Source organism: Carcharhinus amblyrhynchos, chromosome 18 (genome assembly GCF_965287045.1).
Source record: "Carcharhinus amblyrhynchos chromosome 18, sCarAmb.v2.hapA, whole genome shotgun sequence".
Classification (NCBI taxonomy): domain Eukaryota; kingdom Metazoa; phylum Chordata; class Chondrichthyes; order Carcharhiniformes; family Carcharhinidae; genus Carcharhinus; species Carcharhinus amblyrhynchos.
The window spans coordinates 32,789,147-32,811,396 of NC_137341.1; the positions used below are offsets into that span (position 1 = coordinate 32,789,147).

Here is a 22,250-nt window from a genome sequence, read left to right on the forward strand (position 1 = left end):
AAGAGGATTCTAAAGCATTTTGAAGGTGTAACAATTGGGCAAGGGAATACACATTAAATGAGAGGATTGTGAAGGAACAGAGTAACAAAGTGCATGGCCACAGGATCCTTAAAGGTAGCAGGACAAGTTGATAAGGTGGTTGAAGGTGTACAGCATATTTATTAGATGAGGCATAAGAGCATGGGAGACTATACTAGAACTGGTACAGCTAGAGTCATGATGTGGAGATGCCGGCGTTGGTCTGGGGTAAGCACAATAAGAAGTCTCACAACACCAGGTGAAAAAAGGAGCGAGACTCTGAAAGCTTGTGCTACCAAATAAACCTGTAGGACTTTAACCTGATGTTGTGAGACTTCTTGCGCAGGTGGAGTGCTGCATGCAGTTCTAGTCACATTGTAGAAATGATGTGATCATAAAGGAGAGGCAGAGGATGTTTAAGAGGATGTTGCCATTACTGGGAAATTATAGTAAGAAGTCTCACGCTATCAAGTTAAAGTCCAACAGGTTTATTTGGAATCAAGAGCTTTCAGAGTTCGTGATTCCAAATAAACCTGTTGGACTTGAACCTAGTGTTGTGAGAGTTCTTACTGTGCCCACCTCATTCTAATGTCGGCACCTCCACATCATGGAAAATTATAGCTCTAAGGAAAAATTGGGTAGGCTAGGGTTACTGTTTTCCTTGACACAGAAGAGGGGTGACATAATTGAGATGTATAAAATCATGAACAGCTGATAGAGTGGTGACCTATTTACCTTAGCACAGGGATCAAAAATCAGGGGCATAGATTTAAAAAGTGTCTGTAGAAGGATTAGAGTGGAGATGGGGATTTTTTTCACCCAGTTGATAGGAAACAGTCACTCACTGCCTAAGAAGTGATAGATGCAGAAATTCTCACCACTTTAAAAACATACTGGGGTTGGTTGGGGATCTTGCTGCTGAGATGGGAGGGATGAGAGAGTAAAATTGTGCCAGAACCAAGAAATCAGGTTTGCTCCCAATTTCTTGTCTCTCGTGATCTTACCAGCACGGGATAACCGGCAAGGTTAAATAACTTAAATAATTTTAAAGGTATTTTACATAGATTTAATCAGCCCCCAGGGCAATCAGGAGCAAGGGGAGTGCCCCTTGGGCAGTGCCAGCCTGGTACCCTGGCAATGCCAAGGGGCAGGGCCTGAGGTGCCCGCTACACACTCTGCACTATGAGTGGTCATGATAGGCTTCAGGCCTCTGTGGTAGCTGGAGGCAGTGGCTAGATTTGAGAGACTGGGTGCTTTGTGGAAGCCAGTGAGGCAAGCTGAAAGCAGCAGAGGCTGGCAGGTTTCTGCTGCTTGAGATGTGCAAATGCACAATACACCCTCTGCTGTTCAGTCAGCATTCAGACAATTTAAGCCCCACACCCTCCTCCTGTAGGCAGATTTCTGCTCCTATTTCATATGTTCATATTTGTATATTTTGTCCATGGTGTCAGTCCAAAATGTAGAAGGGAAAATATTGTCACACACTAACCTAGATTGATGTTTGTTGGTTTTCATGCACTGAGTGCATAAGATAGCAGCTTTGAACTCGCCCAAAAAAGACGGATCTGAAACGCTCCCATTCTCCCGTCTGTCCTGAACTTAGAATTTTTTTTGCTAAGATCGAATTCTTGGTGTCTAAGTAGACAACTGTGACCACAGACTTCAGACACAGTAAAGGAAGGTGGGTTTAGTTTAGCTGGTTGTTGACCAGCACGGATAGGAGGGGTCAAATGGCCTCCTTCTCTGTTGTAAATCTTCTATGATCTGTCTGATAAGTGGTGTTCCTTTTCTTCAGCAGTTTCAGACTAGAATAATCACTTGTGGACCATACATACTGGAAGGTGCTTAAATTAAAACTGCTTAAAAGGACTATAATGAAACAGTAAAGTCCTAAATGTATAATATTCTTGGAGAAACTGGATTCAACAGAAAAGAGATGATGTTAGTATTTCAATGGGTTGTCAAATGTACATCCATCAATCTAGGTTAGTGTGTGACAATATTTTCCCTTCTACATTTTGGACTGACACCATGAACAAAATATACAAATATAAACATATGAAATAGGAGCAGAAATCTGCCATTCGCTCATCAAAGCTAATCCACATTCAATAAAATCATGGCTTATCTGTTTATGTTGAGTTCCACATTCCTCATCTACTCCTGATAATCTATGACTCCATTGCCTAACAATAATCTATCTACTTCTGCCTTTAAAACATCAGTGACCCTGTTTCCAAAGTTACACATTTTAAGGAAAAATATCCTTATCGCTGTCCTACAAGAGCAATGCCTAATTTTAAATCAGTAATCCTAGTTCTCAGTCACAAGACAAAATGCCCTTTCAATGTTCACTTGTCAATACCATTCAGGATCTTACATATTTTTATCAAGTCGTTCTTCACTTGTCTAAACTGTGGTGGAAACGAGATCAGCCTTTCCAACCTCTCCTCAGAAAACAACTCGTTCATTTAAAACTGAACTGCCTCCAATGCATTTACATCCTTTCTTAAATAAGGGGGAGTGATCTTGAGCCCACTCCTGCCATCCGTGTGAATTTTGGTTAGAGCTCAAGATCCCAAAGTTGCAGATCTTGCCAGTGAGATCATAATTTCAGATCTTCCCTACTGCTTGCCAGTGATGTCATCAAGTTCATGCCCTTTAGGGATGAGAACCTGACTTACAGTAATTTAAATGCATTCCCATATTATGAGCACGTCCCCTCCTCCCCAACGTATTTTCGTATATAGGTCCACCCAGACGTGAACCTGTTGGAGGTCCCCTTAGAGCCCAAAGGTGAGTATAGCCCATAGCGGAGAGGGACAAGGCCAGGCAGTGGCCTGGCACTGCCTCTTGGCACAGTCAAATTGGCACCATATCCATGCCACACTGTTAGTGATAACCTGTGGCATGGGGGCAGTGCAAGCCTCATGCAGGTTGGGGAGGGGTGGTATTCATTGCATGTGGTGGTAGGCTGGAGTGGACAAGGGAGTGTGGATGCTGGTGATCAGCATTTGGGAGTGGGATGGAGGAGAGTGTGGGCTCTGACTGTGTGTGTCTATGTGTGTGGTGGGGGGATGGGCAGGGCTGAGACCTAGTTGTGGTCTGGTGGAGAGGTGCATTGCTGTTCTAATTGGGGCGTCCTTTAGAGGTGGTGCCCTAATCTCAATAGTCAGGCATTATCAATCAGCATGTTGAGACCCCCCTCGCATGACGGCATGAAACATACGTCTTGAATTTTGTTTGGCAGTGTGTCATAAAATCTGGAAAGAAAAGCAACTTGCTTCTCTGAAGACAACCACGCCGCTTTTCTCCCCAGAATCAACATGCTGCCATTTTGTGATAAGATTGCCTGCTCACAGTATTCGAAATAAAGTCTTACCAACGTCCTGTATAACTGAAGCATAACATCCTTACCTTTAATATTCAATTCCTCTCTTAATAAAGGATAGCATTCCATTAGTCTTCTTTGTTACATGCTGCACCTACATACTAACTTTGTGACTCGTACATGAGAACTGATAACTCCTTCTGCACCTTGACATTCTGCTTTTGTTCTCCATTTAAGTAATGCTGTGCTTTCTAATTCTTTGAGCCAAAGTGAACAACTTCACATTATACACCATCTGCCAGATTTTTGCTCACTCAACCTATCAATATCCATCTGCAAACTCTGAGTTTGTCCCATCTGCCATGGAAATCGTAGAGGGCGGGAGTGCATCATGCAAAGGTCCGTTGACCTCGGTTGGGAATTTTTGGCCTGGGCGAATGTGGCCAGAAAATCCCGCCCTATATGTCTGCATGAGATCTTGGTATTTTGAGAAGTGCTGCAGTTTAGTCTGAGATTTTCCATCCAATAAACAGTTGAGATGGGCACTTTGTCCTCCTTAGTCTTAGCACAGTGGCAGAGTGATTAACATTACTGCCTCACAGCACCAGGAACCCAGGTTCAATTCCAGCCTCGGTCACAGTCTGTGTGGAATTTACACTTTCTCCCAGTGTCTGCATGGGTTTCCTTCAGGTGCTCAGGTTTCCTCCCACACTCCACAGATCCACAGGTGGATTGGCCATACTAAATTGACCTTAGTGTCAGGGGGATTAGCAGGGTATATGTGGGGTTATGGGAATAGGACCTGGTGCAGCCTTCATCTGTACCGTAGGGGTTTAATGAATAAGAAATATTCTGATTTATCGCACATGAAGTGGGTGACCTCACATTGAACTCCACCTGCCAGAGTTTTTGCCACATATTTAATCTGTCTGCAACTTCCTGTACGTCTTAACAGAAAGCCATTTGCAATTCACAAGCCTCACCTCTAATTCTCCATTTCTTCATCTAAGTTATTAATATGTCTGACAAATCTATGTAGCTAGTTCTTAACCAGTCATGTGCTGTATAGATGTCAATGCTGTCTCCTGGGATGATACACAGATTGTACAAATATTGCAAAAAATATCGAGACATCTTACTTCTATCCTTCGGCCAGGAATTGTCTTTCTCCCAGAGCTCCATCTACATTGCTCTTGAAATGGTCTCCATTTTTGAGAACTATGCAAGCTATGGAATCATATTTTTAAGCTGGGAATACAGCTTCAAATATGGACAAGGAAATTTTATACTGAATGCCACCTATACCAATCCTTCATCTGATAAATCAGTGCTCCTCCATCTTGAGCACCTCACGAAGCAGCATTCAGGTGCAAGGGCACTGAATATATCTGGGTGAGGATTTTCACCAAAAAAATGGCTTGGCATGATCACAACCTGCCAAACTGTCTGCAGCAGGTGATGAGGTTACCAAGAAAGAAAACCTATTTGACCTCATTATCACCAATATACCACTGTAGGTATATCTGTCCATGAAAACATTTGTTGAATTACCACCATTCAGTCCTTGTGTAAGGGCTCTGGCCTTCACACTGAAGATACCTTACACTGTGTTGTGTGGCACTAACACTGTACTAAATGGTATAAATCCAGAACCGATCGAGCAAAACCAGCCATCCATGAGACATTTCCATCAGCAGCAGAATTGTATTCAACCACATGGCTCGGAATATTTCAGCAACTTTTTTGCTGCATGTTAAATGTGATCCATATTTCAAGCACAGCATTTAAAATGTTTCTTAAATAAACTGCTCTAGATTAGGTTCCTGGTGATCAAATCCAATTTCCCTTCCACAGGGTGATGTCAACTTGCAAAAGATGCCAGAGTCAGCCACTTGCAAACAACTTAACTATGATCTGAACTCTTTAAAGTTCCTGTATATAAAATTGCATTCCTTGTGCATTTAATTTCTTGTCTGTTGTTCTAACTCATATCTCAATTTCTATTTGTTTCAGTAACTATCTTACTTACTCCGTCATGGTTTACCTTCCTCCTATTTAAATCTGTTTTTTCTACAACTGACTTGCTGCACTTGTTGGGTAAGCTTTCTTCATCCCAGTAGAGGTGATAATACTGTTCGTCTGCTCCCTCACATTGGAATGTACAAATTTCCTCCTCATCTTCAAATTCCCAGTCTTCTGTGGCAAAGAGCTGATTTGTCACCTCGGGGTTCGGAAATGGCAGAGCCTTAACAACCCTGTCCTGTAATTAGATTAACCTACATTTTTAGAATCAAGTAACATTCAGTATTTCTCTCACATGCTACATTGTTACAACTCCTCTTTTAAAAAGGCATCTAATCAGCACATCGTTGGACTGTGGGAGGAAACCGGAGCACTCAACGGAAACCCACGCAGACACAGGGAGAACGTGCAAACTCCACACAGACGGTGACCCGAACTGTTTACTAACCCAGTTTTATTTCTACAGCGCATAAAATAGCAATGTGAACAAAATGATAACCCAACAAGGGTGGCACAGTGGTTAGCACTGCTGTCTCCCAGCTCCAGGGACCCGGGTTTGATTCCCAGTTCAGGTCACCGTCTGTGTGGAGTTTGCACGTTCTCCCTGTGTCTGCATGGGTTTCCTTTGAGCGCTCCGGTTTCCTCCCACAGTCCAACGATGTGCTGATTAGATGCATTGGCCATGATAAATTCTCACTCAGTAAACCCGAACAGGTGCCGGAGTGTGGCAACTATGGGATTTTTCACAGCAACTTCATTGCAGTGTTGTTTAAGCCTACTTATGATGAATAAATAAACTTTAATTTTAGGTGGAGTGTTACAAGCAGTATGATCCCATATTGCTTCTCCAGTTATTTGAGTAAATGTGACTTGGAAAAAAATAGATGCACTAGAAAAAACAAATGAAGTCTTCAAATTTCCAGGCCACAGCACAAAAGATAATGGGGCAAGAGAGGCAAGCGTGCGCGAGAGGGAGCGAAGCCGAGTACATGCGGGGAGGGGGAAGGTGTTCGTGGGTGTAACAAAGAAAAGGAAGTCAGTGCGTATGTGTAGAGAGGGAAATGTGCATGTGTATGAAAGAGGTGAATGTGCTGTGATAGAATCCAGCTCTCAAACAGCACTCCTAATATTAAATGAATGTGGGCAAAAGTAGCATCACACCTGCCATTAAAATGGCAACAAAAGGTAAAAATTAAATACTTTGCTGAAATTTTTTGAAATTATAATCGAGAAGAAATATAGAAGACTTTTATAAATTATTTTCGTACATTTGTATCTATTGTGCAAAAACAATCATACTTTTGTGATTTAAATGTAATAAAAATGTTTCTTAGGGGTTCTGTCAATACTCAAGGGAGGTCAAAAAAGTTCTGAGGCCAGCAAAGTCTTGGAAAACCAAAGTGGGCTTTGGTGAGACTACACCTGGAGTCTATGGTGGTCTCCATATTTATAGAAGGATATACTTGCAGTGAGTAAATTGGGCCTTTACTTTCTGGAATTTAGAAGAATCAGAGGTAATCTCATTAAACATACAAGCTTCTCAGGTGCTTGACAGGGTAGACACAGAGGTTGTTTCCCAGCTGGGGAATCCAGAACACTGGGGCACAGTTTCAAAAGGGGGAACTAATTAATTGAGACTGAGAAAATAAATTTCACCGCTCAAGTTTCTGCACTGTAATGATTCTGTGATAAAGGGTTGAACATCTGGAATTTTCTATTCTAGAAGGTTATGGATGCTCCATAAATTGAATAGATTTAAGTTTACAATGGACAGATCTTGGGTCTCCAAGGAAATTAAGAGACATGGGTACAGGTTGGGAAAGTGGTTGATGATCAACTGAATGGTGAAGCAGGCTTAAGCAGCTGCATGGACCAAACCTGTTACCATTTCTTATACCCTTAAGAAATTACTAGCGTCTATAATTAAGGATGGAGTTACAATTAATCCACAATTAAGATAGCATGGACAGGTCATGTTCAACAAATCTGATTAAGGATTGGTGGGAGATGGCAGGAGAAACAGCAAATGCACTAGTGGTAATTTACCAAAATTCGCTGGACTCTGGGGTGGTTCCCACAGATTGGAAAATAGCAAATGTGACGCCACTGTTTAAAAAAGGAGGTAGACAAAAGGCAGGCAACTACTATAGGCTGGTTAGCTTATCTTCTGTAGTAGGGAAAATGCTTCAATCTATCAAGCAAGAAATAGCGAGACATCTGGATATAAATTGTCCAATTGGTAAAACGCAGCATGGATTCATGAAGGGCAGGTTATGTTTGACTAATTTGGTGGAATTCTTTGAGAACATTACATGTGCAGTGGACAATGAGGAACCTGTGGATGTGGTGTATCGGGATTTCCAGAAGGCATTTGACAAGTGCCACACCAAAGACTGCTACATAAGATAAAGGTGCACAGTGTTATGGGTAATGTATCAACATGGATGGAAGATTGGTTAACTAACAAAAAGCTAAGAGTGGAGGTAAGTGGGTGTTTTTCTGGTTGGCAGTTAGTGACTAGTGGTGTGCCTCAGAGATCAGTGTTGGGACCGCAATTGTTTACGATTTACATAGATGATCTGAAGTTGGGAGACCAAATGCAGTGTGTTAAAATTCACAGATGATACTAATTTGGGTGGAACAGTAAAGTGTGCAGAGGACGCTGAAAGCCTGCAAAGGGATATAGCTAATCTAAGTGAGTGGATAAGAGTCTGGAAGATGGAGTACAATGTTGGTAAATGTGAGGTAATCCATTTTGGTAGGAATAACAGCAAAATGGACTATTATTTAAATGGTAAAAAATTGCAGCAGGCTGCTGTGCAGAGGGACTGGGTGTCCTTGTGCAGGAATCTCAAGGAATTGGCTTGCAGGTAATTAAGGCGGCAAATAGAATTTTGTCCTTTGTCGCTAAAAGGTTGGAGTTTAAAAACAGCGAGATTATGTTGTAGCTGTATAAGGTGCTGGTGAGGCCACATCTGGAGTACCATGTACAGTTTTGGCCTCCTTACTTGAGAAAGGATGTACTGGAGCTGGAGGAGGTGCAGAGAAGATTCACTAGGTAGATTCTGGAGTTGAGGGGGTTGGCTTATGAGGAGAGACTGAGTAGACTGGGGCTATACTCATTGGAATTCAGAAGAATGAGGGGAGATCTTATAGAAACATATAAGATTATGAAGGGGATAGATAAGATAGAAGTAGGAAAGTTGTTTCCACTGGCGGATGAAACTAGAGCTAGGGGACATTGCCTGAAACTAAGGGGAAGCAGGTTTAAGACTGAATTGAGGAGGAACTTCTTCACACTAAGGGTTGTGAATCTGTGGAATTCCTTGCCCAGTAAAGCAATTGAAGCTATCTCATTGAATGTTTTTAAGGCAAGGATAGATAAATTTTTGAACAGTAAAGGAATTAAGGGTTATGTTGAGCGGGCGGATAAGTGGAGCTGAGTCCACAAAAAGATCAGCTATTTATATGGGCTTTCAGAAGACAGTTGATGAAGTTTAGATTTTGAAATTGGTTAAATAGCAGGACACAATATGGATAACAGGCAAGCAGTCTCATGACAGGATGTGACTAATGACTTCTCACAGGGGACATATTCAGGTTTGAACTATTTATTACGATTTGAACGAGATTGGAAGTTATATATCTACACATACTGATGACATTAAGATAGGCAGTGTTGGAAGAGTATTAATAGATTAGGTAAAGAGGCAAAACTGTGGCAAATAGATTTTAATATATGACCCAGAATCACAGAATTGTTATAGCACATAAGGAGATAAGTGATGTTGTTCTACTCTGGAACTAGAAAGGATAGAAAAGTACTTTCTAAAATGTTGAAAATCTAAAAACAGTGGAATACACAAGAGACTAAGGGACCATGCACAGTAATAATTTTTAGTGTACCTGTCCATTAAATTTTAATCAAAAGGCAACTGGAATACTGACCTGGAGTACTGTGTGCAGTCTTGGGCGCTGTACTTACGCAAGGATATTTTGGCCTTGGAGAGAGTGCAGAGGAGGTTTACTAGGCTGATGCCGGAGTTGAGGGGGTTGAGCTATGAGGAGAGGCTGAATAAACTAAACTTGTACTCGTTAGAGTTTAGAAGAATGAGGGGTGATCTCATTGAGACATATAAGATGATGAATGGGATGGATAGGATAGAGGTGGAGAGACTCTTCCCGCTCAGAAAGGACAGTAGGACTAGGGGGCACAGCCTCAAGATAAAGGGGGGGGCAGTTTAGAACGGAGTTGAGGAAGAACTTCTTCACTCAAAGTGTGGTGAATCTCTGGAATTCTCTGCCCGTTGAAGTGGTGGAGGCTACCTCGCTAAATATTTTAAGACGCGGGTTGATGGGTTTTTGATAAGAGAGGGGATTAAGGGTTATGGGGAGAGGGCGGGAATGTGGAACTGAGCCACGACAGATCAGCCATGATCTTATTGAATGGCGGGGCAGGCTCGAAGGGCCAGATGGCCTACTCCTGCTCCTATTTCTTACGTTCTTATGTTCTTATATCTAGAATAAAGGGGATTGAACATTTTATTATAGCTATACAAAGCCCTAGTTACACCACATCTGCAATATCCTGTCTTGCCAACTGGGAGCATAAATTCATGGGAGAATGGATTTATAAAATTTATTCTGAGGATATGAATCACTAATGTTAAGATAAATATCAAATATACATGGCAATATAAGAAGTCAGGCTGCAAAGATTTCGCTTCATTGTATTTCCAACTTCTGCACTAAGCACACTTTCTACCAAAAAAACCTAGCAAAATGCAGAACATTTTTGCACTATGATTAAAAAGGTTATTACTAGGAAATGTTATTAACAATTTGGAGCAAACTGACAAAATATATATACATTATATACTCAAATACTGCATGGCACAGCCAATGCCCTGGGGATGTGAGTTCAAATCTCACCATAGCAACTTGTGAAATTTGAATTCAACTTATAAAATCTGAAATATAAAGCTGATCTTAGTAGGATGATCACAAAACAAACCATCATTGATTGTTGTAAAAATGAATCTGGGTTCACTAATGATTTTCAGGGAAGGAAATCTGCCATCTTTATTTAGTCTGGCTTCACTGATTTCAGCAACACTGCAATGTGATTAACTATTGAATGCCCTTTGAAATGACATGACATGCCCCAAGTTCAAGGGAAATTAGGGATGGGCAACAAATGCTAGTCTTGCCTTCACATCCCATGAAAGATTAAAAGATGAGTTTCAAAGTAGTCAACCTTGTTATTATGGTCTATCGCACATCAAAAGCCCTTGATTATTTGACAGTTTTAACAATCCTAGCCAATTGCATCTCTAAATTTAGCATTGCAGAGCCTGGTTTTAACATCCAGCAGACGCCAAATGGAGACTCTAAAGCCCACCATATAGTCTTAGCTTTCATGCTCATTTTTAAAAATAAAAAAAAATTATTTAGGTGACAGAAAAGGAAGCATACCTTTAGAAACAATTACATAACAGTTGTATTATTTGACTTGGTGCCAACTTTTGTTTGATTAGGCTTTTGTGAGCTGCCTTGGAAATTTTACAATGTTAAAGCTAATTAATGCAAGTTGTTTATTGTTAACTAGCCACCAACAATAGAAAAGATAACCTGTGTGATTAGGACATAAATATTGTTATACTCCCACTACTTATCAATGGCCCAAAAGAATATTTATCATAAAACTTCAGCAAAGGACAGATACAGGGCAGAAATCTACAACCCCGTAAAATGTGGGGGGCCTTTGAAAAGTCCATTGACTTTGGTGAGACTATGAAATCTTGCTGGCATAAAATTTCACCCGTGGAGTGAGCCATACCAAGGATGAAATCAGTAACAAGATGCAAGGCAAATCAGGAAATAGTGACCAGCTAACATTATTCTTGGATTTAAAAATTTTAAATTGCAGGACAGAGAAAGGAAAGGTGAGGTTTACAGTTCATAAGGTCTGATAAAGCATGAGTCAGAGTAAGAGCAGTATGAACACACGAAACCACATTTTTGGACTGTAATTATTTTTAGCAAGTGAAGTCAAAACCAACAGTATCTGCACTTGTGTCAACAGAGGGTGAAATGTTACAATAGAGAAAGCTAGCAGTATTTTATAAACAGCATAAGTAATGCTGCATTAATATCATAACCATATTTATATTATAGAATCCTTAGTGAAGAGGCCAGTTGGCCCATTGAGTTTGTACTGATTCTGTCAAGAGTATTTTACCCAGGTTATCTGCCCCACCTTATCCCAGTAATCCCACACATCTACCTAACCTGCACACCTTTGGACTGTGGGAGGGAAACTGGAGAACCTGAAGGGAACCCATGCAGACACAGAGAATATGCAAATTCAACACAGACAGTTACCCAAGGCTGGAATTAAACTCTGGTCCCTGGAGCTGTGAGACAGCAGTACTAACCACTGTGCCACCCACACAACCAGTGTTGAATGTGGCTTCAACATGAAGCTTTGTTGACACTCAGGTCAGCGGGAAATATATGGTTGTCAATCTTTCTTTCTCTTATTAGATAAATGGGAAATCTTTTAAATAGGTATTGTTTTGTCTGAGGGTAGAGTCAAAGAACATTGTAGTGATCAGATCTTCCAAAGGTGCTAGCTGGGGAACAAGAACAGGACTACAAACAATAATGGTTAGTGTGCAGATATGAAAAAAATAAAACTTGGCCACAAGCACTTTGAAAAAATTTTTCAGCAGATGCAGAACATTGAGGTGCAGCAGAGGCTGTTGTGTTCCCAAAATACATGTAGATGTTTGAGTTAACAATGAGCAACCTTTGGGACATTTATCTTATTGAGGATTGATGACTTAAGAAAATACATGTTTGGTATCCTACAAGTTTGCCTTCAACAAGATGTAGGCCATCCTCATCTGGGGTATTGACGATACAAAGACTTAACAGAACCAGGCCATTTAGCCCAACCAGTCTATGCTGGTGTTTAGACCCCACATAACACTACACTCATTCCATCTATTTTGTTCGGTAGCAGGTCTTTAAACCTCCATTTAACTTGTACCTGTCTAGTTTCTTTTGAAGGAATGTAAGCAAGCTATTTGCCTCAACCATTTCCTCTGAAAGTAAGTTCCACATTCTAAATCAAGACATTTTTTTCTTGTTTGATTTACTAGTAGATATCTTGTATTTATGGCCTTTAAAAGGGCAAGGTAAAGATAGTAAACTCTAAAAGTGTAGCATGGAGTCCAAAGAACAGGGGTGCAATTTTATCACCTCTCTGCACCAGTTGATCAGCATGGCAAGCTGGGAAAATATTGTGAGATGCTAAGGGGCAATCTTATTGGCTTGATCAGTATAGCGAGCGGTGAAAAATGAGGATCAAGGAGGGTGACACTGAGGAGGAGGAGGAGGCAGCCCAGGAGAATGAGGCTGAAGATTCCAACCCCCCCGCCCACTGACATCATACTAGGTGATGGGCCAGGACTGACCACGTAGATTCTCATCAAGATAGAAGGGTGAAAACTCACTATGCAACAGACAGTGATGCTGCCTTGGTGCCCCGCAATTCTCACTCCTGCCTGTTCTCTGACTGCACTGGCCCTTACGGAAGGTGGAGGGCACAATCACATGGCTCTATACCCCAGGGGTGGTGAGGGATGCCATGCCAGGCTGACAGTGTGAGCCTACAGGGCCTCCAGTGCCTCGACTGCTTGGGGTGAACATTTGGATTGCGACTGCAATCAGTAGTCTGGCACAGATGCAGTGAAGTGGACAATTACAGACTTGGTGGGCCGAAAAGCCCACCCAGGCTCTGGGTGGAAAGCCCTGGCAAATGCTGCAGTGATTCCTCCTCCCCCTTCAGGCCCCCAGGACACTCCATGGGACAGAGGGGCAGCTACCATGAGCTCCAGAGACCTCTATCACCTGGTTCTGCTAGTCCTGGAGCTCCAATTGTGTCTGTCCCATGGTGTGCGAGCCCTCAGCTAGAGGTCTCTTGAGTCTGCATCAAGCTCTGGGTCCTCTCAGCCAGTGCCCTCACAGTGCACCAAGCTCTTGAGGCCCACAGCCATGGCCCCGTGTTTCGAGCACACTCCAGAATCTGCAGTCACGGTTCTCCGAAACTCAGCAATGCCTTTGACCTTGCCACTCATGGTGACCATCTCCAGCCCAAGTTTTTCACTGCTGTCGCCAACTACCATTGCAGTGATGGCTTGGGTGCCATGAAATGTTGGCACCATCTCCGGCAACTAAAGGCTGAGACTCTTCAAAATAGCCTTGCAATTGCTGGAAGGTTGCTGACAGCCCTTCCTGCAATCCCCAGCTCCACTTCTGTATCTCCAGCAGCTTTAGGAGAACTGCTTCCAGTTGCCCAGCATCTGCCTGTGGCTCCTGAAGACCTCCACCAGTCTGAGCCCTCAGATGTTGCTGCCTCAACCTGGTGTGCATCAATTGCTGTGCAGTGCTCACCAAAAAGTGCCCCAGAAGCCTCACAACTAACATGCCCCACTGTGGTGACTGTATCTGCACTGGTGGATGGTGCATGTGATGTCTGCGTTGAAGGTTGGGTGCTTGGTGGTGTTGTTTGGAGCCTTCTTCTGAAATCTTATCCCCCAACAGTTCCATTGCTTGCTCTTCAAACATGGTTAGAATTTGCAGCTTAGGGACCCCACCGTGCACACTCCTGTCAATTCGGGCAATCTTCTCCTGCAGGGACAGAAGGAGGGATTGAAAGCCTGATGGTTGGCAGGGCAGGTGGTATCGGGGGGTGGGTGCGCACGCGCGCGCACATGCATCAATTTCCAAATTCAACTAAGCGTGCCAAAAACCAGGTGGGAAAATCTCCCAGTTTCCTGCCCGTTGGGCACTTAGATTTTAATAGCACCTGTAATCTTTCTGATAATTTGTGCAGCCAAGCCAGTGCCAAATGTAGCGCTTTGCATTCCTTTGGACACAACTGGGAAAAGTCAAGAGGAGGACCCTAATGTCTGAGCAGTCCAGCACTGCCATAAATTTTGCTAGTACCTGGGACACAGCATTGCAGTTACACTGCACCAGACCATTAACATATGGAAAACAGCAGTAAAAAGTGATAAGTCCAACTCTAACTAATGTAACTCTGCATTTGCTCTATCATTATAATACCATCACATTTCTCCCTCTTTTTGGTTCTTAAGTCATACTAACTTGAGATTTTCTCTCTCCACAGATGTTGCCAGACTTCCTGCATTTATCCAGCATTTTCTGCTTTTATTTCAGAGTTCCAGCATTGATAGTTATTTTCGTGTTCAATTAACTGCCATTTCTATTCCTTAGGTGCCTACCTCAAAGTATTACTCTTCTCTCTGATGGGATTTCTGCATGTCTCTTTTACTCCATTCACCTTCTTTTCGTTTGATTTCCCACCTGGTGTTTGCTCCACCTCTCTTAAACAATACAAAATCGATCACGTTTTAGCCCTGAAGAAAAGTCATACAAGCTTGAAACGTTTCTCTCCACAGATGCTGCCAGAACCGCTGAGTTTATCTAGCATGTTCTGCTTTTAAAAGTGTTGACCTGTCATAGTCCACTAAGTTGGACACCATGGTGCAAACATTCTTCTTATGAAGCTGAAGACCGTCACTGGCGAGTTTTGAATTCTCCCACAAACAGAAACATTCCCTCCACATCTACCCTATAATCAGGACTCCCTCTCGGCTTTTTCTTTAGAAAAGGCCCTGATGTGTTCCATCTTTCCTGACAGCTGTAGGGCAGAATCTTCCAATCCCACCAGCAACAGGAATCATGGTGAGTGGGGCACTTAATTTGGCAGTTTCCAGTTAGTGGGGTGAATAGTTCAAATTTTGTTCTGATTTTCACGACCGGTCAAGTTTTCCTTCAACCAATGCTGGGAATGCTATTTGTATGCATTAGCATCTCATGCATGCTCATTAAAGAGCCACCGTGTCAAATGTTTTACAGTTGGGGTTGGTGTCGTAGACTGTGGGGTCAACTCAGGGTACTGGCAATAGGAAGGAATCGGCACTGTCAGAGGATGAAATGTGATGCGGTAGGGTAGCTGGTCCAGGATGAGACTCAGGTAGATGGTTTCATGGGTATGTGTGGTGTCACACTGGAGGGACAACAGGTGGCTCAGATAATGGAGCTGCAGTGTGGGCATGGGGCTGCTAATGTGTGTCAGCTCTGAGGGGATGTTCAAGGTAGCAGAGGAAAAGGAATAGTGATGCTGGATGCAAGGGTGATGGGGAAGATAGGTGGTAGCGAACCAAGTCTGGGCAGTTACATGAACCATTTTTCAAATCTGACACTGCTGAAGCAGCAGGCAGCGAAGAAGTCTTTTTGGATGGGTGGAGTTCAAGGTCAGCACAAGTGATTGACTAAAGGGACACGCTCATAATTATGAGCAACTGGATGTTAACCATACTCAGTTGTGTTCTCTTCTCTGGTAAAGCCGACATGACAGCAGGTTTCTTCCCAAATGATGGGTCTCATAACATCAAGATCCCAACTAAATGAGGAGCTAACCTTCACTGTGGCAGTTGTCATCAGATGCAGTCAGAGACAGGGATGAATGGCAGTCATCCTCAAATGGGCATGACTGGTGAGTGGCAGTCAAAGAAACATAGAAAATAGGGTCAAGTGGCCTTCTCCAACTACTTCAGACCTGCTCTGCCATTTATTACGATCATGGTTGATCATCCAACTCAATAGCCTAATCCTGCTTTTTCCCCATAATCTTTGATCCCATTTGCCCCAAGTGCTATATCCAGCATCTCTTGAATACATTCAATGTCTTGGCATCAACTACTTCCTGTGCTAATGAATTCCACAGGCTCACCACTCTTTGGGTGAAGAAATGTTGCCTCATCTCTGTCCTAAATGGTCTACCCTGAATCCTCAGACTGTGACCCCTGATTCTGGAATCCCCCACCATTGGGAATATTCTCGCTGCATAGTCCTGTTAGAATTTTATAAGTCTCTGTGAGATCCCCCCCTCCACCCCATTCGTCTGAATTCCAGTGAAAAGAATGTAACCTAATCAATCTCTTCTCATACATCAGTCCCGCCATCCCTGGAATCAGCCTGGTAAACCTTTGCTGCACTTCCTCAAGAGCAAGAACATCTTGCGACTACAAATCTCCATCCTTCCTGGTGAATGGTTATAGCTGACAACGGCTCTTTCTATTCTGCCAAGGCAATGATCCCACTATAGAATCTTGAGGGTAGAGGAAGGCAAGTGGAATATTATGAAGGAGGTTGTGTGTACATTGCTCTTTGACCAGTGATGTGCGCTATGTCTCAAAGCTCTATCACATATGAATAGGAGGAACACCCATTCATCTCTGATCCTCCAAGATGTCCTTCACCTAGAAAGGGTGGAGTAAGGATGTTTTAGATGAAGAACAATGGGTGTATTGGCAGCAATGTTCTTATCTGGTGTCACCATTCTGTGTGTTGGGACGTGGTTGCCCACACCTGCCATTTCCCCAGTATGAGCAGCAGCTGTAAGAACTCTGGAGGAGTAATATGGAGCTCCTGCCTGCATTGGGTGAAGAGATGTCTGGGTGCCCTTTAAATATGGCAGCAGGACCTTTGACTTCATGATTTACAGCAGGGCAGGTGATTTGCAAACTGCCCCACGATTTGATAAGTTCCTCACAGATGCATCATTAATGAGCTGAACAATGGAAGATAATGTGTGTTCAGCTGTGTATCCCCATAATTGGGGGGGGGGGGGGTGGTGGTGGTTTGCAGGAAGAGAATGCAATATTCAGTTTGCACGTCAAATATTCTGTTTAAGTTTTAAGATGTGAGTTTAAAAATTTGTTTTGGGAGTCACTATCATGAAGATCACGGAATTGTTACAGCACAGAAGAAAGCCATTTAGCCCATTGTGTTTGCACCAACTGTCTGAACAAGCAATTCATTCCCTGCCCCTTTTCCATAATCCAGCACATTTGATGGAGTAGTCCCTTTAGAAGCTGGAAAGTGCTTCAAATAGAACAGCCTGCATATCTTTGCACGCACTGAAGTATTCTGGAGCGATTACTTGTAGTATATAATTACTGCACGAGTCAGTGAGATTTTTTCTTAAATGTCAAGTGTGGCTTAATAGAAAAGGGCAGAGTGGCAACACAAGGAGATGCAAATCAACATTAGAAAGTAGTTTTATAGTTGACTAACTACTTCAGTGACTAAAGAAAAAGATCAAGAAATGAATAGTAAAATGTATTTGACTTTCTCCCACCATATTTCACGAACTTTACTTCAAGTTTCCACTTACTTTAGTTCATAACTAGGTGTACACAATCAGGTCAGAACTGCGCATGAATCAACAGTTGCACTGTGCAGGCAATATACCAAACCAAGATTATTAAATGTTTGCTGACATTACCTCAATTCCAAGTAGTGATAATTACTCCAATTCATGCAGAAACATACAAGGAAAAAAGCTAAAATCCAATTACAATTTTATGTAACTTTAAAAAAAGCAGTGGTCTTAACATGGTTCCACCCTGTGGTCATTTGCCCACAGCTCAACAATTTAAGACAAAAGTTTGAAAGCTAATTATCTTGTATTATGTCGTAATAGACAACACATTTCATAGACCATTCATGGGTTTTAACACTGATGAAATTCTAGTACTGGTGTCCCATTACCACTGAACACTGATGTCAAATTCTATTTTTACTAAAGGAATGAACTTTGCAAATGGGCAACTCGGCGAACAAGTATCATTTCCCAAATATCATTCTAGGCAAACTCCAAACTGAGAAATGCCCCAGCCAGTTGATTCCACACGACCACAGATCCATAACCAAGATAATAATTTACATATTTTACAGAAAAATGTATAGAATCACACAATTGTAAACCCCACAGGGAATCCCACCCCTGATCCTATAGATCAAACATACGCAGGGAATCCCATCCCAGAATTCACGAAGAAACCACAGGGAATTCCATCCCAGACCTCATAAAGAAACCACAAGGAATTTCATCCAGACCTCACAAAGAAAGAAATCACAGGGAATTCTATCCCAGACCTCAAATAAGGAAACCATAGGGAATTCCGTCCCAAATCTATGGGCAGCACAGCAGTTAGCTCTGCTTTCTCATAGCACCAGGGACCTGGATTCAATTCCAGCCTCGGGTGAGTGTGCGTGGAGTTTGCATGTTCTCCCCCTATCTGTGTGGGTTTCCTCCAGATGCTTCAGTTTCCTTCCACAGTCCAAACATGTGAGTTAGGTTGATTGGCCGTGCTAAATTGCTCCTTCATGTCAGTGGGACTAGTTAGGGTAAATACACAGAGATAGGGTCTGGGTGGGATTGTCGATGCAGACTTCTACACTGTAAGATTCTATGATACCTCACGAAGAAACGACAGGGAACGCCGTCCCAGATCTCACAAAGAAACGACAGGGTACGCCGTCCCAGATCTCACAAAGAAACGACAGGGTACGCCGTCCCAGATCTCACAAAGAAACGACAGGGAACGCCGTCCCAGATCTCACAAAGAAACGACAGGGTACGCCGTCCCAGATCTCACAAAGAAACGACAGGGAACGCCGTCCCAGATCTCACAAAGAAACGACAGGGAACGCCGTCCCAGATCTCACAAAGAAACGACAGGGAACGCCGTCCCAGATCTCACAAAGAAACGACAGGGAACGCCGTCCCAGATCTCACAAAGAAACGACAGGGAACGCCGTCCCAGATCTCACAAAGAAACGACAGGGAACGCCGTCCCAGATCTCACAAAGAAACGACAGGGAACGCCGTCCCAGATCTCACAAAGAAACGACAGGGAACGCCGTCCCAGATCTCACAAAGAAACGACAGGGAACGCCGTCCCAGATCTCACAAAGAAACGACAGGGAACGCCGTCCCAGATCTCACAAAGAAACGACAGGGAACGCCGTCCCAGATCTCACAAAGAAACGACAGGGAACGCCGTCCCAGATCTCACAAAGAAACGACAGGGAACGCCGTCCCAGATCTCACAAAGAAACGACAGGGAACGCCGTCCCAGATCTCACAAAGAAACGACAGGGAACGCCGTCCCAGATCTCACAAAGAAACGACAGGGAACGCCGTCCCAGATCTCACAAAGAAACGACAGGGAACGCCGTCCCAGATCTCACAAAGAAACGACAGGGAACGCCGTCCCAGATCTCACAAAGAAACGACAGGGAACGCCGTCCCAGATCTCACAAAGAAACGACAGGGAACGCCGTCCCAGATCTCACAAAGAAACGACAGGGAACGCCGTCCCAGATCTCACAAAGAAACGACAGGGAACGCCGTCCCAGATCTCACAAAGAAACGACAGGGAACGCCGTCCCAGATCTCACAAAGAAACGACAGGGAACGCCATCCTAGATATCACCAGGAAACAGGGAATGCCGTCCCAGATCTCACAAAGAAACCAGAGGGAATGCCATCCTAGATCTCACCAGGAAACCACAACGAATGCCATCTCGGATCTCACAAAGAAATCACAGGGAATACCATCTCAGACCTCACAAAGAAATTGCTCTGTCACTTCCAGTTGTAAACTCAGTACCTGTTTCTCGGGGTGACTCCAGGACTCAGCGCCACTATGTTCTGCCCAACCCCGGGGTGCTACTCCCCTCCCCCCGAGCTGGTGTGGCTGCTCCTCGGAGCCGGACAGCGACGCTGGGGAGTCAGAGTCGGAGGCCGGTGCCTGGTGCCGGGAGGCTGCCTTGACGCTGGGCGGCTCAGCACCCAGCACCGATCCTAACCGTTCCAGCGATTTCTCGATGTCTTCTAGGGTCAACTCCATATAGCGGGCAACTGGCTGGGGCGAGGAGAAGACAGGCACCGGGCTCTTCTGTTCCTTGTCCTTGGCCGAAGCTTCATCGGACTTCCTCATCGAGAAGAGGGCGACTACGAAGGCGAAAAAAGTCAGGCACAGGGACATCATCCACACCTCGTCCATGCTTGCGGTAAAGGAGCTGGGATCAAATCACCAGCTCAACTCCCAACTCACAACAAGTCCAGCTACAAACCTGCACGCGCTTGCCTCTGACCCCGTCCTCCTCGTAAACCCCGCCCCTACGTTCAGCTTTCCCCCCAATCACATGCGGAAGACACACAGAGCCCTGTCCATCTTAACCAATCACAGCCCACAGCTGCTTTTCACCAATAACGGAGCCGCTAACTCAAAGGACGCAACCAACGGAATGACAGCACAGGCCTGTCAGTTAAAGGTTCGCTGACCAATGATGTAATTGGCTGGGGTCACCCCGCCCCTTCAGGCCAACGGACCGTCTCGAGAGCGACTGGAATGCCGCCCATTCAAATGTTGCGCAGGCGCAGTGCAACATTGGTGCCTGTTTTCCCGCTAGATGCGAGTGTGGGTTCGGTTGGTGGCTGCATTAAGATAATAATATAAACGTTATTTAAGTATAATTATCAATCTTTATTAATGGATTTTCTAACCTCTTTCTATCCTCATCTGCATGCTTTGCACTGCGATGCCCACAGACCAGCCAGTCAGGAGAGTTTTTAAAAATGATATTTCACGACAACATTAATAGTTGTTGGAAAAATATGGAATAATTAAGGAAAGCCAGCACTGGTTTGTTAAGGCCATATCATGTTTAACTAATTTTATTGAATTGTTTGATGAAGTGACGGAGAGGTTTGATGAGAGTAATGTGTGTGGCCTATATAGATTTTCGAAAGACGTTTTAATAAAATGCTACATAACAAACTTGTTGACAATGTTGAAGGAACAAAAGAGACAGTGGCAGCTTGAATACGAAGGTTCCTGAGTGTAAACTCTGAGGAGGATAGCCAGAGACTTCAAGAAGACATAGACAGGCTGGTGAACATGTACTAGATGACGTTTAATGCAGGGAACTGTGAAGTGCTATGTTTTAGTAGTAAAAACAAGAAAAGTGATGTACAGTTCTAATGGGGAGCAGAGACATGAGTTATATGTGTACAAATCGTTGAAGATGGCAGGCAGATTGAGAAAGTCGTTAAAATCATAGAAATCATAGAAACCCTACAGCGCAAAAGGAGGCCATTCGGCCCACCATGTCTGCACTGACCACAATTCCACCCAAGCCCTACCCCCATATCCCTATACATTTACCTGCTAATCTCTCTAACCTATGCATCTCAGGACTCTAAGGGGCAACTTTTTCTCAGCATAGCCAATCAACCTAACCCGTACATCTTTGGACTGTGGGAGGAAACTGGAGCATCTGAGGAAACCCATGCAGACACGATGAGAATGTGCAAACTCCATACAGTGACCCAAGCCGGGAGTCTAACCCAGGTCCCTGAAGCTGTGAAACAGCAGTGCTAATCACTGTGCCACCGTACTGTAAAGGGCAGTGGGATCCTGAGTTTTAGACATGGAGACTTTAGAACACGAAAGTAAGGAAATTTGATGAACCCTTATAAAACACTGGTCTGATGTTGGGGCACCACACCTTAGGAAGGTTGTGAAAACTAGAAAGGATGTGGAAAAGATGTACAAGAATGGTTTTGGGATGAGAGACTTCAGTTATGTAGATAAACTGGAGAAATGTGTGTTGCTTGCCTTAGAGAAGGTTGAGAGGAGATTTGATAGAAGTGTTCAAAATCATTCGGGGTCTAAAGAGAATGGATGGAGAGAAACTTGCTCTTGGTGGTAGAGTTGAAAACCAGAGGACATGGATTTAAAGTGATTAGTAAGAAAATCAAAGGCAACATGAGGAAAAAAATTTTTACGCAGGCAATGTATATAGTTTGGAATTAACTGCCTGAAAAAATGGCAGAAACAAATCCAATCCTGGCTTTTAAAAGAAAATTGGATAAGCACTGAAGGGAGTAAATATGCAGGGCTATGTGAAATGGGAGGGTGAGTGG

General features: G+C 43.5%; 1 protein-coding gene across 2 annotated transcripts in view; it reads right to left on the minus strand.

The window, feature by feature from the left end:
* The window catches only part of LOC145354982 (uncharacterized), a 46,145-nt gene extending 25,741 nt beyond the window's left edge, over positions 1–20,404 (minus strand). Inside the window, exon 1 of one of the 2 annotated variants that reach the window (XM_080206707.1) lies at positions 19,930–20,404. In XM_080206707.1, the coding sequence (XP_080062833.1) occupies positions 19,930–20,325 (396 nt within the window). In that variant the 5' untranslated portion in view covers positions 20,326–20,404. The remainder of the gene's footprint in view (positions 1–19,929) is intronic. The other variant, XM_080206708.1, reaches the window with a different exon arrangement.
* Between the last annotated feature and the right edge of the window lie 1,846 nt (positions 20,405–22,250).